The sequence below is a fragment of the Ovis aries genome, chromosome 9, assembly GCF_016772045.2.
Source record: "Ovis aries strain OAR_USU_Benz2616 breed Rambouillet chromosome 9, ARS-UI_Ramb_v3.0, whole genome shotgun sequence".
In the NCBI taxonomy this organism is placed as follows: domain Eukaryota; kingdom Metazoa; phylum Chordata; class Mammalia; order Artiodactyla; family Bovidae; genus Ovis; species Ovis aries.
Window position 1 is genome coordinate 77318818 of NC_056062.1, and position 14007 is coordinate 77332824.

At 38.3% G+C, this 14007-nt stretch overlaps 1 protein-coding gene across 16 annotated transcripts in view; it reads left to right on the forward strand.

The window, feature by feature from the left end:
- The window catches only part of RGS22 (regulator of G protein signaling 22), a 139716-nt gene extending 126434 nt beyond the window's left edge, over positions 1-13282 (forward strand). For 8 of the 16 annotated variants that reach the window (XM_060393893.1, XM_060393895.1, XM_060393883.1 and 5 more), the window contains 4 exons: positions 4938-5036; positions 9724-9817; positions 9926-10006; positions 11132-13282. In XM_060393893.1, the coding sequence (XP_060249876.1) occupies positions 4938-5036; positions 9724-9817; positions 9926-10006; positions 11132-11142 (285 nt within the window). In that variant the 3' untranslated portion in view covers positions 11143-13282. Of the gene's footprint in view, positions 1-4937; positions 5037-9723; positions 9818-9925 lie in introns of all 16 variants that reach the window. The other 8 variants (XM_060393882.1, XM_060393884.1, XM_060393886.1 and 5 more) reach the window with 1 other exon arrangement.
- The last annotated feature ends 725 nt before the right edge of the window (positions 13283-14007 follow it).

The following is a 14007-nucleotide window of genomic DNA, read 5'->3' on the forward strand; positions in this document are numbered from 1 at the left end:
TCTCTTAGAATTTCATTTTGGTGCATCTCTGTTTAGATATTTCAGCAGTTACTTTAGATATCACCTTTTACAAGCATAACTTCTCAATTTATTGGTGTTGACATTTTACCAGTTTGGGTCTCAAAACTACCTCCCTTTAAGTCTCTTTCCCCTCACCTGTTTACAGTTATCTTAAATACTTCTCAACATATATTGAGAATCCCATCAGACAATTTTATAATTTCTGCTTCACCTGTTAAACATAAATCAGGAAACTCAAAGTGAAAAGTCCTTTGTATTTACCCCCCTGTTGCTCTATTTTTCTTCTGTTTTGATGTTCCAAGATTTGTTTTGTTCTTTCTTTTTCCTTTATGTAAGGTATTGTTTCTCACTGCTTTCAAGATTCTTTGTGTTTAGTTTTCAGAATTTTGAATATGATATGTCTTATGCAGATTTCCTTGGGTTGTTTCTGTTTGAGGATTGCTCAAGTTCTTGAGTCTGCATATTTATATCTTTTGCCAAGTTTGGAAGAGGGGTATTTATATTAATGCTACATATATTTGTGTATATATATGTATATATGCACTTTCTTTATGATCCATATTCATGATACCTTGGGTACTTCATTTCTGAGAGATTTTTGGTTTTTTCAATCTTTTTTAAGTTCAGTAAACAGTCATTTTACATTTTCCTTTTAAAATGTTTTGATCTGTTTCTGTTCTGAGTTTCTGCTTTTAGGATTTGGAGTTTTATGTCATATATGCAAATGTTTGTATAGGAATATTTTATCCATTTTGGGCTCCTATGTTAGAGTTTTATGATTCATGATTGGATTTCTTGGAGAGTACTGTTATCAACTAAAATATTGGACTTGTCATTTTGTTTTATTCTTGCAATGGTTTTATGGGATTACACCTGTTACTTTCTGCTCATTTTAAAATGTCTTATATTTTTCTCAACCACCAATAATAGGGAGTAGTCAGAATTTTAATACACTATGGATGGGAGTGGAGATTGAACTTCTAGAAAACAATTTTACTTTATCTGGTAAATTAAAAGATGCACTTAGCCTTCAATTTATCAAATCTACTTGTAAATACATATATCCTAGAGTAATTTATGGACACAGATATCAGGTGATATGCACATGATTTATAGCACCCATGTTTTCAAAAGCAAAAATATCAGAAGCTATCCAAATATCTATTAACAGGAGATTGTTAAAAATAAATTCAAGTAGTAGAACACTTGCTGTGATGGAAAGCAAATAAACGATCCTACAATACTAAATGTAGACACACATTGGGGATGTGCTGTTGGCTGGGAAAGTTGCAAAAATGTGACGTCAACTCCGCTTATATAAAGTTAAAATTCAGATAAAACGAATCAATACAAATGTGATAAACTATAAAAAGAAGGAATGATAAACACAAAGTTCAGTACAGTGGTTACCTTTATAGGTTGGGTGGAGACAGATGATGTGATTGGGCAGGCGACACAAAAGGGAGCAGAGGTGCTGGAAACGTGGTGTCTCTTAAGCTTTGGTGGTATTGTTATTATTCATATCCGATTGTTAGAAATATTTTAATAAGCATTTAATATGTAATAACATTTTTAGATGAATGATACTGCAAAAAATTACCAGATTTTCAAAAGCTTCTCTTTGGTTGATGTTTCCTATCATTGGGAGGTTGAGCGTATTTCCAGTATAGAGTGGGAATTGGGAAAGGCCTAAGAGCAAGAAAATAGGAAGAGGTGTCTGTAAAATCTTGCTTCCACTGAATCAGTTCTTCACAATATGACTTCACATATTTTTGGTGATGTATTAAAAGTTCTTTAATCATAGGGCAAATATTTACTCATATACAACTTATGAGTGACTTGTATCTTCCCAGGTGGTGCTGGTGGTAAAGAATCCACCTGCTGATGCAGGAGATTCAAGAGACATGGGTTTGATCCCTGTGTCAGGAAGATCTCCTGGAAGAGGAAATGGCAACCCTCTCCAGGACTCTTGCCTGGAAAATCTCATGGACAGAGGAGCCTGGTGGGCTGCAGGCCATGGGGTCACAAAGAGTCAGACACGACTGAATGACTGAGCACACAGCTCATGTATAGAAATGAAATGTTATTACACTTAAATATAATTAGTTTTAGATTATTTATTTTAAAAATTTCTGTAGTTATTTCCCTTCCATTGGTTTGGGTAATAAGTGACAGATCATATAATACAAAAGCTGATTTCTCCCTCAAACCATTTATGCATCTGGCCCAATCTGTATAATCTGACAAGAAACAGAGTTCACTAAATAAAAACCCTCATATTTACCTTCTTCAGACCCTTGAGGCAAGTACGTGTCTGACTGAGCCACATGAATGTGATACTAATTTGGTAGGCTCAGGAAGAAAATATATTTGAAGGGTTCATTTAGGGAGGAAAAAATAGAATGTTGTCTAACTTAAGTACCTTTGGAGCTTTTTTCTGATTACATCTGTGACATGTAAATAACTTCACCAATCAGATGAGTCCTGTGTGAGCCTGCTGCATTTTTTACTAATGTGGCCTAAATAGTCTCTCAAAAAGAGCTCCCTCTCCTAATCCCTTTCTTCCTTATTTCACCAGACTTTTATTGATCATCTACTACATAGAATTTTATTGATGATCTATTTATCCCTTTTATATATGCTAGGAACATGAATATAGAATTTACATGTAGTGTAAGGATAGAAACACACACACATATATACTTAACTGAAAAGAATATAAACGAAAAACTGAAATCCCAGAAATTTAGTAATTAATTATTTGTGGAGGGAAAGTAAAGGATCTCAAAGAAAAGGTAAATTTGAGTTAAATAGTAAGCTCTATTCGGGTCTATCGCATTGCAGGCAGATTCTTTAGCAGCTGAGCCACAAGGGAAGCCCAAGAGTACTGGAGTGGGTAGCCTATCCCTTCTCCAGCAGATCTTCCCAACCCAGGAATCGAACCAGGGTCTCCTGCATTACAGGCAGATTCTTTACCAACTATTCAACAAATAGTTCTAAATGTATGCATGTATGCCCACTCAGTCGTATCTGACTTGTTGCGACCCTGAGGACTGTAGCCCACCAGGCTCCTCTGTCCATGGAATTTTCCAGGCAAGAATCCTGGAGTGGGTTGCCATTTCCTCTTCCAGGGAATCTTCCCCCCCGCCCCCCGCCCCCATCTCCTGTGTCTCCTGCTTTGGCTGGCAGGCAGATTCTTTACCACCATACCACTTGGGAAGTTCTCAAATGTATACTTATTGAATAAAGGTTATAGAAGTAAGGAGGATATAAAGAAGATCTCTTACTGTATCTCAAATTCTTAGGAAGAACTTCACAGCTCTTTAAGTGTCATCCCAAGTATTTTCTTTACCAAAGTTTGCTTTGGTAAATATATTGTCTGACACAAAAGTTGGAACATATAGTGTGAATGAGAGTAGAGAAAATCTTACATTACTATCTCTCCAGAAAATCCAGAATGTACATTTGTATCATCCATATTACATTTTGGTTATGGAAATGCAAGTGTCCAGAAGTGATATTCTGATCTATCTGTATCTGTCAACTAGTAAATGATAACATGGTTAGGTACAAATATTGACAATCATTTTGTAGAGTAAATAATCCCAAAGAAAACATAGGAATTTTAATTTAAATATTTGTACTATATACAGTAAATGTATTGCCATCACTTACTAGTGATTGCAGCCATGAAATTAAAAGACGCTGGCTCCTTGGAAGGAAAGTTATGACCAACCTAGACAGCATATTAAAAAGAAGAGACAGTACTTTGTCAGCAAAGGTCCATCTAGTTAAGGCTATGGTTTTTTCAGTGGTCATGTATGGATGTGAGAGTTGGACTATAAAGAAAGCTGAGCGCTGAAGAATTGATGCTTTCAAACTGTGGTGTTGGAGAAGACTCTTGAGTGTCCCTTGGACTGCAAGGAGATCCAACCAGTCCATCCTAAAGGAGATCAGTCCTGGGTGTTCATTGGAAGGACTGATGTTGAAGCTGAAACTCCAGTACTTTGGCCACCTGATGTGAAGAGCTGACTCATTTGAAAAGGCCCTGATGCTGGGAAAGATTCAGGGCAGGAGGAAAAGGGGATGACAGAGAACGAGATGGTTAGATGGTATCACTGACTCAATGGACACGGGTTTGGGTGGACTCCGGGAGCTGGTGATGGACAGGGAGGCCTGGTGTGCTGTGGTTCATGGGGTCACAAAGAGTCGGACACAACTCAGTGACTGAACTGAACTGAACTAGTAACAACAGATTTCTCACATGCATTTATTTTAACACAGAAAGTATAAAGTAAAGAAGACCAACAGAGTATAAGTTTGTTCCAAGATGCTATAGTCAATGAAGACATATGAGAAAATATTGGAAAAGTGAATATGGGAAACTCATGATTTTTTTGTAACATGAAAATATATCTTCTGAAAAAAATCACTTACTATAAAAAGCATTGGGTTTACCTAGGTAACCATAGGCATGACTCTTAACCCTCTTAACCTCAATTTTATCTATCAACTGATAAGTGATAATATTAACCTCATATGATGTGAGATGGATTAATTGAAATGATATGAATAAAAGAACTTGTAGAGTATTCAACTATATAATTGTAAGGTATTATTGATCCAAGGCAGTATAGTGTAGTAGATAAGAGTGCAGTTTCTAGAGTGAGCCTACCTAGTTTTGAATCCTGGCCTTACCATTGATCAGTTCTAATACCTCAGGGGAACCACTTCACTTCCCAAAACCTCATTTTTTTCCTATGAGATGGAAATAGTAAGAGAACTCATATAACAGAGTAGAATTAAATATAGTATGTGAAGCATACTACATGTCATAAAGATATTATCTTATTGTTGTAGTAAGTGTCCTTAATAACCCCCTTTTTAGAATAATTTAATTTAATATAATTTTACAGGATGGAATCAAACAATATTCAAGTACTTCAGGATCTGTTCTCAAAACAGCTACTTTAACGAGTGACCCAGGTTTAGGCATGCAAGCATACGGCCGACAGGTAAGCAGGAAAGATATCACTTCTTCTCTAGAGTATTGGATAGTGTAATGGAGTAGCTGAGTTATTTTTAAAGTAATAGATATATGTTTGTTTGAAATTGAGGCTAAAATTCCATGAGGAGAGACTAGAATAGAGTTTCCTTGAGTCTTCAGAGAACATTACAATTTCGGCTGATCCTGAAAAACATAATCAGAGAAAATAATTTCTGGATACATACAAAGAAGATTTTAGTGGCAGAAGTTGAGATAATTATCTTATTGGAAAAGAGATAATCATATATATAAGAATATATGTAGGTTGATATAGTCTTAGGTCAAGAGAAGAAAGAAGAATTTCAAATGCTAGTATCAATTTTTTGAATTATTTGAAGTGGTGATAAAATTGATCAAAAATGAATATATGTACATATATGATCAATAGCTAATATATCTTTTTGATAATACATGATCAGCAACTAATATATGTACAATTTTTATGTTTATATTTATAACATATTAATATAGTATCCCAGAAATTTTATAAGTTATATAAATTTTTAAAGACTGATATTAAAAGTGTTTATGTCATAGGCTAATACTAGCTTAAGAAACAATCTTTCTGGTAATCAGCATGTCAAATGTGTTCAGCCTCCTAGCTAAGATAACTGATAGATTATGAAACTATTATTGAGATAAATGTCCAATTTTGTGAAGCCATATATTGAAAAATATATATTTAAAAGTGTGTGATACCTAATGCCATTTAGAATAACATTTATTAGCAAATGACTAGCATTAAGTTTCAGAAACACAGTGTAAAAATAAGGGGAGAGGAAGTCTCTTCCACAAATGTTGCTGGGCAAACGGGATAACTACATGTGAAAGAAAAGAAAGTAATTAGATCATTCTTTAACTCCACACACAAAAATAAGCTCAACATGGATTAAAGACCTAAATGTGAGGCCAAACACTATAAGATTCCTAGAGGAAAACATAAGCAGAAAACTCTTGACATAAATCATGGCAATATCTTTTTTGGTCTATCTCCCAGAATAAGGGAAATAAAAACAAAAATAAACAAATGGGACCTACTTAAACTCCAAAGCTTTTGCAGAATAAAGGGAACAATAAACAAAATGTAAAGACAACCCACAGATTGGGAGAAAATATGCGCAAATGATGTGACTGATAAGGGATTGCTGCTGCTGCTGCTAAGTCGCTTCAGTCGTGTCCAACTCTGTGCGATCCCATAGACAGCAGCCCACCAGGCTTCCCCGTCCCTGGGATTCTCCAGGCAAGAACACTGGAGTGGGTTGCCATTTCCTTCTCCAATGCATGAAAGTGAAAAGTGAAAGTGAAGTTGCTCAGTTGTGTCCAACTCTTAGTGACCCCATGGACGGCAGCCTACAAGACTCCTCTGTCCATGGGATTTTCCAGGCAAGAGTACTGGAGTGGGGTGTCAACGCCTTCTCCCGATAAGGGATTAGTCTCCAAATTTTACAAACAGCTTGTGAACTGCTCAGTATCACAGTAATCCAAGTCTATGCCCCAACCACTAAGTGCTGAAGAAGCTGAAGTTGAACAGTTCTAGGAAGACCTACAAGACCTTCTAGAACTCACACCAAAGATGTCCTTTTCATCATAGGGAACTGGAATGCAAAATAGGAAGTCAAGAGGTACCTGAAGTAACAGATAAGTTTGGCCTTGGAGTACAAGATGAAGCAGGGGAAAGGCTAACAGAGTTTTGCCAAGAGAACACCTTGGTCATAGCAAACACCCTTTTTCAACAACATAAGAGAAGACTCTACAGACATCACCAGATGGTCAACACAGAAATCAGATTAATTATATTCTTTGCAGACGAAGATGGAGAAGCTCTATACAGTCAGCAAAAACAAGATCTGGAGCTGACTGTGGCTTAGATCATGAGCTGCTTATTGCAAAATTCCAGCTTAAGTTGAAAAAAGTAGGAAAACCACTTTCCTACTTCCTGAATGAGGCAGATCATTCAGGTGTGACCTATATCAAATCCCTTATGATTATACAGTGGAGGTGACAAATAGATTCAGGAGATCAGATCCGGTAGACCAAATGCTTGAAGAATTATGGACAGAAGTTTGTAATGTTGTACAGGAGGTGGTGACCAAAACCATCCCCAAGAAAAGAAATGCAAGAAGGCAGAGGGTTGTCTGAGGAGGCCTTACAAATAACTGAGAAAAGAAGAGAAGCAAAAGGTGAAGGAGAAAGGGAAAGATATACCCAACTAAATGCAGAATTCCAGAGTATAGCAAGGAGAGATAAGAAAGCCTTAAGTGAACAATGCAAAGAAACAGAGGAAAAATAATAGAATGGGAAAACTAGATATCTCTTCAAGAAAATTGGAGATATCAAGGGGACATTTCATGTGAGGATGGGCATGATAAAGGACAGCAATGGCAAGAACCAAACAGAAGCACAAGCGATTAAGAAGAGGTGGCAAGAATACACAGAACTATACAAAAAAGCCTGAGTTATGAAGAACTGATGCTTTTGAATTGTGCTGGAGAAGACTCTTGAGAGTCCTTTGGACTGCAAGGAGATCAAACCAGTCAATCCTAAAGGAAATCAACTCTGAATGTTCATTGGAAGGACTGATGCTGAAGCTGAAGCTCCAGTATTCTGACCTCCTGATGTGAAGAGCTGACTCATGGAAAAGACCCTGATGCTGGGCAAGATTGAGGGCGGGAGGAGAAGGGGGCAATGGAGGATGAGACGGTTGGATGGCATCACCGGCTCAATGAACATAAGTTTGAGCAAACTCCAGCAGATAGTGAAGAACAGGGAAGCCTGGCATGCTGCAGCTCACGGGGTTGAAGGAGTCAGACATGACTTTGTGACTGAACAACAACAACACATGCTTGACAGCATCAAAACAAACAGCCCACTCAAAAGAGAGGGGCAGAAGAGCTAAGTAGACATTTCTCCAAAGAAGATATACAGATGGCCATTCAGTTCAGTTCAGTTCAGTCGTTCAGTAGTGTCTGACTCTTTGTGACCCCATGAATCATAGCACACCAGGCCTCTCTGTCCATCACCAACTCCCGGAGTTCACTCAAACTCATGTCCATTGAGTCAATGATGCCATCCAGCCATCTTATCCTCTGTCGTCCCCTTCTCCTCCTGCTCCCAATCCCTCCCAGCATCAGAGTCTTTTCCAATGAGTCAACTCTTTGCATGAGGTGGCCAACGTACTGGAGTTTCAGCTTTAGCATCAGTCCTTCCAAAGAACACCCAGCACTGATCTCCTTTAGAATGGACTGGTTGGATCTCCTTGCAGTCCAAGGGACTCTCAAGAGTCTTCTCCAACACCACAGTTCAAAAGCATCAATTCTTTGGCGCTCAGCCTTCTTCACAGTCCACCTCTCACATCCATACATGACCACCGGATGGCCATTAGGCACATAAAAAGATGTTCAACATTGCTAATTATAATGAAGTGCAAGTCAAAAGTACAATAAGGTATCACCTCATACCTGCGAGAGTAGGTATTACCGAAAAGTCCACAAACAATAAATGCTGGAGAGGGTGTGGAGAGAAGCGACCCTTCCTGCACCATTTGTGGGAATGTAAATTGATACAGCCACTGTGGAGAAAAGTATGAAGGTTCCTTAAAAGACTAAAGATAGAGCTACCATATGGTCCTACAGTCCCACTGCTGGACAGGTATCTGGAGAAAAACACCGTCTGAAATGCTTCATGCATCCGAATGTGCATTGCCGCACTGTTTACAGTAAGACAGACATGGAAGCAATCTAAATGTCCACAGCAGAGGAATGGATAAAGAAGATGTGGTGTGTATTTACAAAGGAGTATCACTCAGCCACTAAAAAGATCGAAATAATGCCATTTGCAGCAACATGGATGGACTGGAGAATGTCATACTGAGTGAAGCCAGACAGAGAAGGTGAAGTGTCGTATGACACCCCTTACATGTGGGATCTAAAAAGATATGATACAAATGAACGTATGTGCAAAACAGAAGCAGACTTAGAGACTCCAAGAATGAGCTTATGGTGGCTGGGGGGAAGGTTGGGGAGAAGGGACAGATAAATTTATATTTTAAATATATATTAAAATATACATATACTTCAATATATATTTAAATATCTTTATATTTCTTTTACTATTTTGTTAATTTTTAATATATATTATATAAATATAATATGTTACAACTGAAAACTGTTAAGAGAGAAAATCTGAGACTTCTCATCCATCACAAGGAATAATTTTTTCTATTTCTTTAATGTTCCATCTATATGTGATGAAAGGTGTTTTTTTAAACCTCTTGTGATCCTTTCATGATGTGTATAAGTCAAATCATTATTATTATACACCTTTAGCTTAAACAGTGCTATATGTTGATTATATCTGAATAAAACTAGAAGAAAAATGAAATTATTAAAATTTAGATCAGGGCTAAAGAGAAATACCTTTACTTCATCATAAATATATCTATATAAATGTAGCTCGACGACAATTAGTCGTACCGAGGTTAAATTGGTAAGCTCTGTGAAAATTCATATAAATTTATGACATGTGCATGTTTTCTGTATTCTGTTCTTTGACATTAAAAGGCCTTTAAAGGAAGGGGCTGATATAAGCTGTCTTACCTTCAGTTTATTTCCTGGGCCAAATATCTCTAAAATTAATTTTGTGAATTGTTTTTGTAGCCAACCTGGTGCTACTCAAAGTACATAGAAGCCTTAGAACAGGAACGGATTCTTCTTAAAATTCAAGAGGAGCTGGAAAGAAAGCTGTTTGCAGGTACGTTTGGCTCTTTGTTTCCAGGGCTGCTCTGTGGTCTTCCGTCACAGACTGATTCTGGAGGGCTTTGCTGATGATCCCTTCACTGTTCCTCTTGTTTCCGGGCAGCCACACCATCGTTCACAAATTTCAAGTCTGCTGCTTCCACCCTGTCTCTGAAAAAGACTGTGTCCTCCCACAACATCCAGAGTGAGTATCAGGCGGCAGTCTGATTTCAGTTCTTCCTTCCTTCCTGTCAGAACTCTGCCTCTCCCCTGGCCACCTGGAGAGGGCAGAAAGGGATGAGGACTGACTCCCTCCCAACGGCTCCGACCCCCAAGTTGGGAGAGTTTCAGAGTGTAGGTGTCCCATCTCTTTGTCTCTGTTTTCTCCCCTTTTGCTGAGGAGGAAAGACTATGACATATACGCAGCACTGCATACCGTTTCCAGACTGACGGCACTCATGGGAGTGTATATCCTGCTGCTAGGTGCAGCAGAACTTCATAGACTGAATTGATCAGTCCCATCCATGTCCCTCTGACTCACACGCTAATGCACATGGACATCTGCACAATGTGCACACACACACCTACTTACACTCTCCACTAACAAATTAACAGGCAGGAGTAACTTGCCTCCCTTTTGAACGGCACAGTCTCCTGCATAGGAAGGCCCCTGGGGAATGATCATTTATTGCTTCTGTCTACTCCTTATCTAGTTTTCTCTTCCGCAGAGAACATCTATAGAAGAATGGGCTCAGTTTTCCAAGGTTTTGCAAGCTGAGTTTTTCTAAGTCCCATCTTCCCAAGATGGGAATACAAGAAGGAACTGATAATTAATAACTGAAAATCAAGCTGGGGTCCTTCTCTCATACAGATACTGATGTGTTTATACAGTTTTGATCAGATACTAACGTTAGAGTTTTTAACAATGCCCTTAGAAAGTAGTATTACTAGTGTAATGTAATATATGTGCAACCCATTGAACTGAAACTCAAAGGACCCAGTAAAAGTCCCATTTCTCTTCTATTTTGTAGCTTAGATTTTTGTTTCTCAAAATCCTTAGTTTTCTGGTTCTTGGGAGGATATGATGATCAGGCCTTTATGCTCTTAGCCTGCTCATCTCTCTTCTTTTCAGATTTATCCTTAACCACTGTGCTCCTGTCAGTTCCCTTACCCCTTAGATGAACATCGCAGTGCCTCCAGCATTAGGGTGTGCTGACTCATTTGTTAACTTTTTAGATCCTTCTTACAACTCTAAATTTTTGTTGTTGTTTTGGGTTTAAATTTTCTCTTATTGATTATGTTTCAGTCATTTCTTCTTTTTTCTTTGCAGGAATTGTTTAAACCAAGTTTTAACTAACATGGAAGCACAAGTGATTTTTTGATGGTCTGCTTTAGAGCAACCCTGTCATCTAAATAAAGTTTGGCTTTACTTCCATAGTTTAAAAATTACAGCTTTTCTGTACACATAACATGGTGGTGGTGGTGGTTTAGTTGCTAAGTTGCGTCCGACTCTTGCGACCCCATGGACTGTAGCCCGCCAGGCTCCTCTGTCCATGGGATTTTCCAGGCAAGAATACTAGAGTGGGTTGCCATTTCCTTCTCCAGGGGATCTTTCCGACCCAAGCATCGAACCCAGGAATCAAACCCAGGTCTCCTGCATTGCAGGTAGATTCTTTATCTACTGAGCTAGGATGGAACACATAACATATAAGACTATTAAAAAAAAAAACAACTTTAACTCATTTAGAATAAAATAAATTCTATCTCAGAAGAATCAAAATGTTTTATCACAGACCTGAAGGAACCATGTTTTGCTCCTTAAATAGTCTTTTAACAAAAATGTTCCTTGAGCATTCAGTATACAGTTGACCCTTGCACAACATGGATTTGAACTATACAGTTCCGCTTATATGCAGGTATTTTTCAATAGTAAACATTACAATACTCCCAGATCTATGGCTGGTTGAATCCACAGATGCAGAACTGCGTATATGGAGGAGCCATGGATACAGGGACCTACTATAAATTATACAGAGAATTTCAACTTTATGCAGGGAGGGTTCAGTGCCCCTAACCTCTGTGTTGTTCAAGGGTCAGCTGTATTTGGTTGGCAGATACATTCAGCAAGTGGATAGGGATATTCCTAGCAATAAATTGACCCAAAATATAGAGGGAAGAGCCTTCCTCATCTTGTCCCTCTCCCTATTCCCAATTCTAAAGAAGCTGTATATTAAATCTGTGTGGCTCTCAAAGTTCAGTGTGCATAAGACTCACTGTAACATTTGCTAGCAATGCAGATTCCTGGGCTCATTCTCTGAGAGTTTGATTCAGTAGTTCTTGGACAGAACTCAGGAAGCCCCCTCTTTAATGGACATCCTAGTTGTCCATGTGATAAACTGTTAGGGTAGCAAGAGAAGAGTTTTAAAAGGCAAAAGCCCCTTATTAACTAGAGACAGTAACAAATCTGCCTGCAACGTGGGAGACCTGGGTTTGATCCCTGGGTCGGGAAGATCCCCTGGAGAAGGGCATGGCAACCCACTCCAGTGTTCTTGCCTGGAGAATTCCATGGACAGAGGAGCCTGGTAGGCTACAGACCATGGGGTTGCAAAGAGTTGGACACGACTGAGCAACTGACACGCACACTTGTAGCAGAGAAAACTCAGACATACATCTATGTATCTTCTTTCCTAGAGGGAAAGGAGAATCTGTAAGAAAAGGATGAACCTTCATCATCTGTTTGCCTTGGGACTCAGAAACTCCAAGGACTGTGACCTGGGTTAGCAGATTGGAAGCATTAGACTTCCACTTTACTACCATCCCAGAAAGTATATTCAAAGTAGAAACTACCATTCCTAATTCTTTAAAGAGTTAAGCATTGTATAGGGGGGAGAGCATCAGGAGAAAGACTTCAGATATCCCACGTGTTTTCTAAAGCAGTGGGTTTGGACACCTTTTTTTTTTTAAGTATCAGAACCCTGTAGTTTCCTCTGTTCCCATACTCCCCTATACCCTATATTAGTCAAGAAGTTTGTATGTGTTTTCCATTCATTGCCTTTTTTTATTCCATTCATTTTCTGCCTTTTGATTTTAACTAAGCCACTCCAGTACTCTTGAGCCTGGAAAATCCTATGGACGGAGGAGCCTGGTAGGCTGAAATTCATGGGGTCACTAAGAGTCCGACCTGACTGAGCAACTTCACTTTCACTTTTCACTTTCATGTATTCAAGAAGGAAATGGCAACCCACTCCAGTGTTCTTGCCTGGAGAATCCCAGGGACGGGGGAGCCTGGTGGGCTGCCATCTACTGGGTCGCACAGAGTTGGACACGACTGAAGCGACTTAGCAGCAGCAGCAAGCATTTTCTGTGATTCCATTTTCTCTCTTAGCCTATCAATTATACTTCTTTTTAAAGTTGTCTAGTTAGTTGCCCTAGAATTTGCAATATACATTTACAGCTAATAAAAGTCTACATTCAAATAATACTCTGCTGCTTCATGACTGCTTCATGGGTAATGCAAGTATAATACCTTTTAACAGAATTTTCCAATTCCCTCCCTCCTATCTCTTATCATATTGCTGTCAATTAATTTCACTTATCCATAAGCTATAATTGCTGAATGCATTGTTGATGTTATTATTTTTAACAACTGTTTTCTCCTAGGTCAACTCAGAATAAGGAAATAAAAGGTATTATTTTGCCTTCATTTATTCCCCTAATACTCTTTCATTCTTTGTGTAGATCTGAGTTTCTGACCTATACCATTTCCCTTCCCTCTGAAGAACTTCTTTTAATATTTCTTGTAAGGAAGGTCTATTGTTTGCCTTAAAACATCTTTATTTCTCCTTTACTTTTGAAGGGTAATTTCACTGGATACAAAATTCCAAGTATTTCTTTTTTCCTTTCAGTGATTCAAATGCTTCACTCTCTTTTTGCATGGTTTCTGAAGAGAAGGCAAATGCAATTCTTTTCTTGACTCTCAGATTCCTTCAAGATTTTCTCTTCATCTTTGACTTTCTGCAGTTCAAACATGATAGGCGTAGATTTCTGTATATATGTCCTGCTTGTGATTGCTGAGCTTTTTGGATCAGTAGTTTTGTGTCTCTCATTAATTTTGGAAAATTCCATCATTATTACTTCAAGTGTTCTGTTCCTTTTTTCCCTGCTATTTCACTATGTACATGTCACAGCTTTTGTAATAGTCTCATA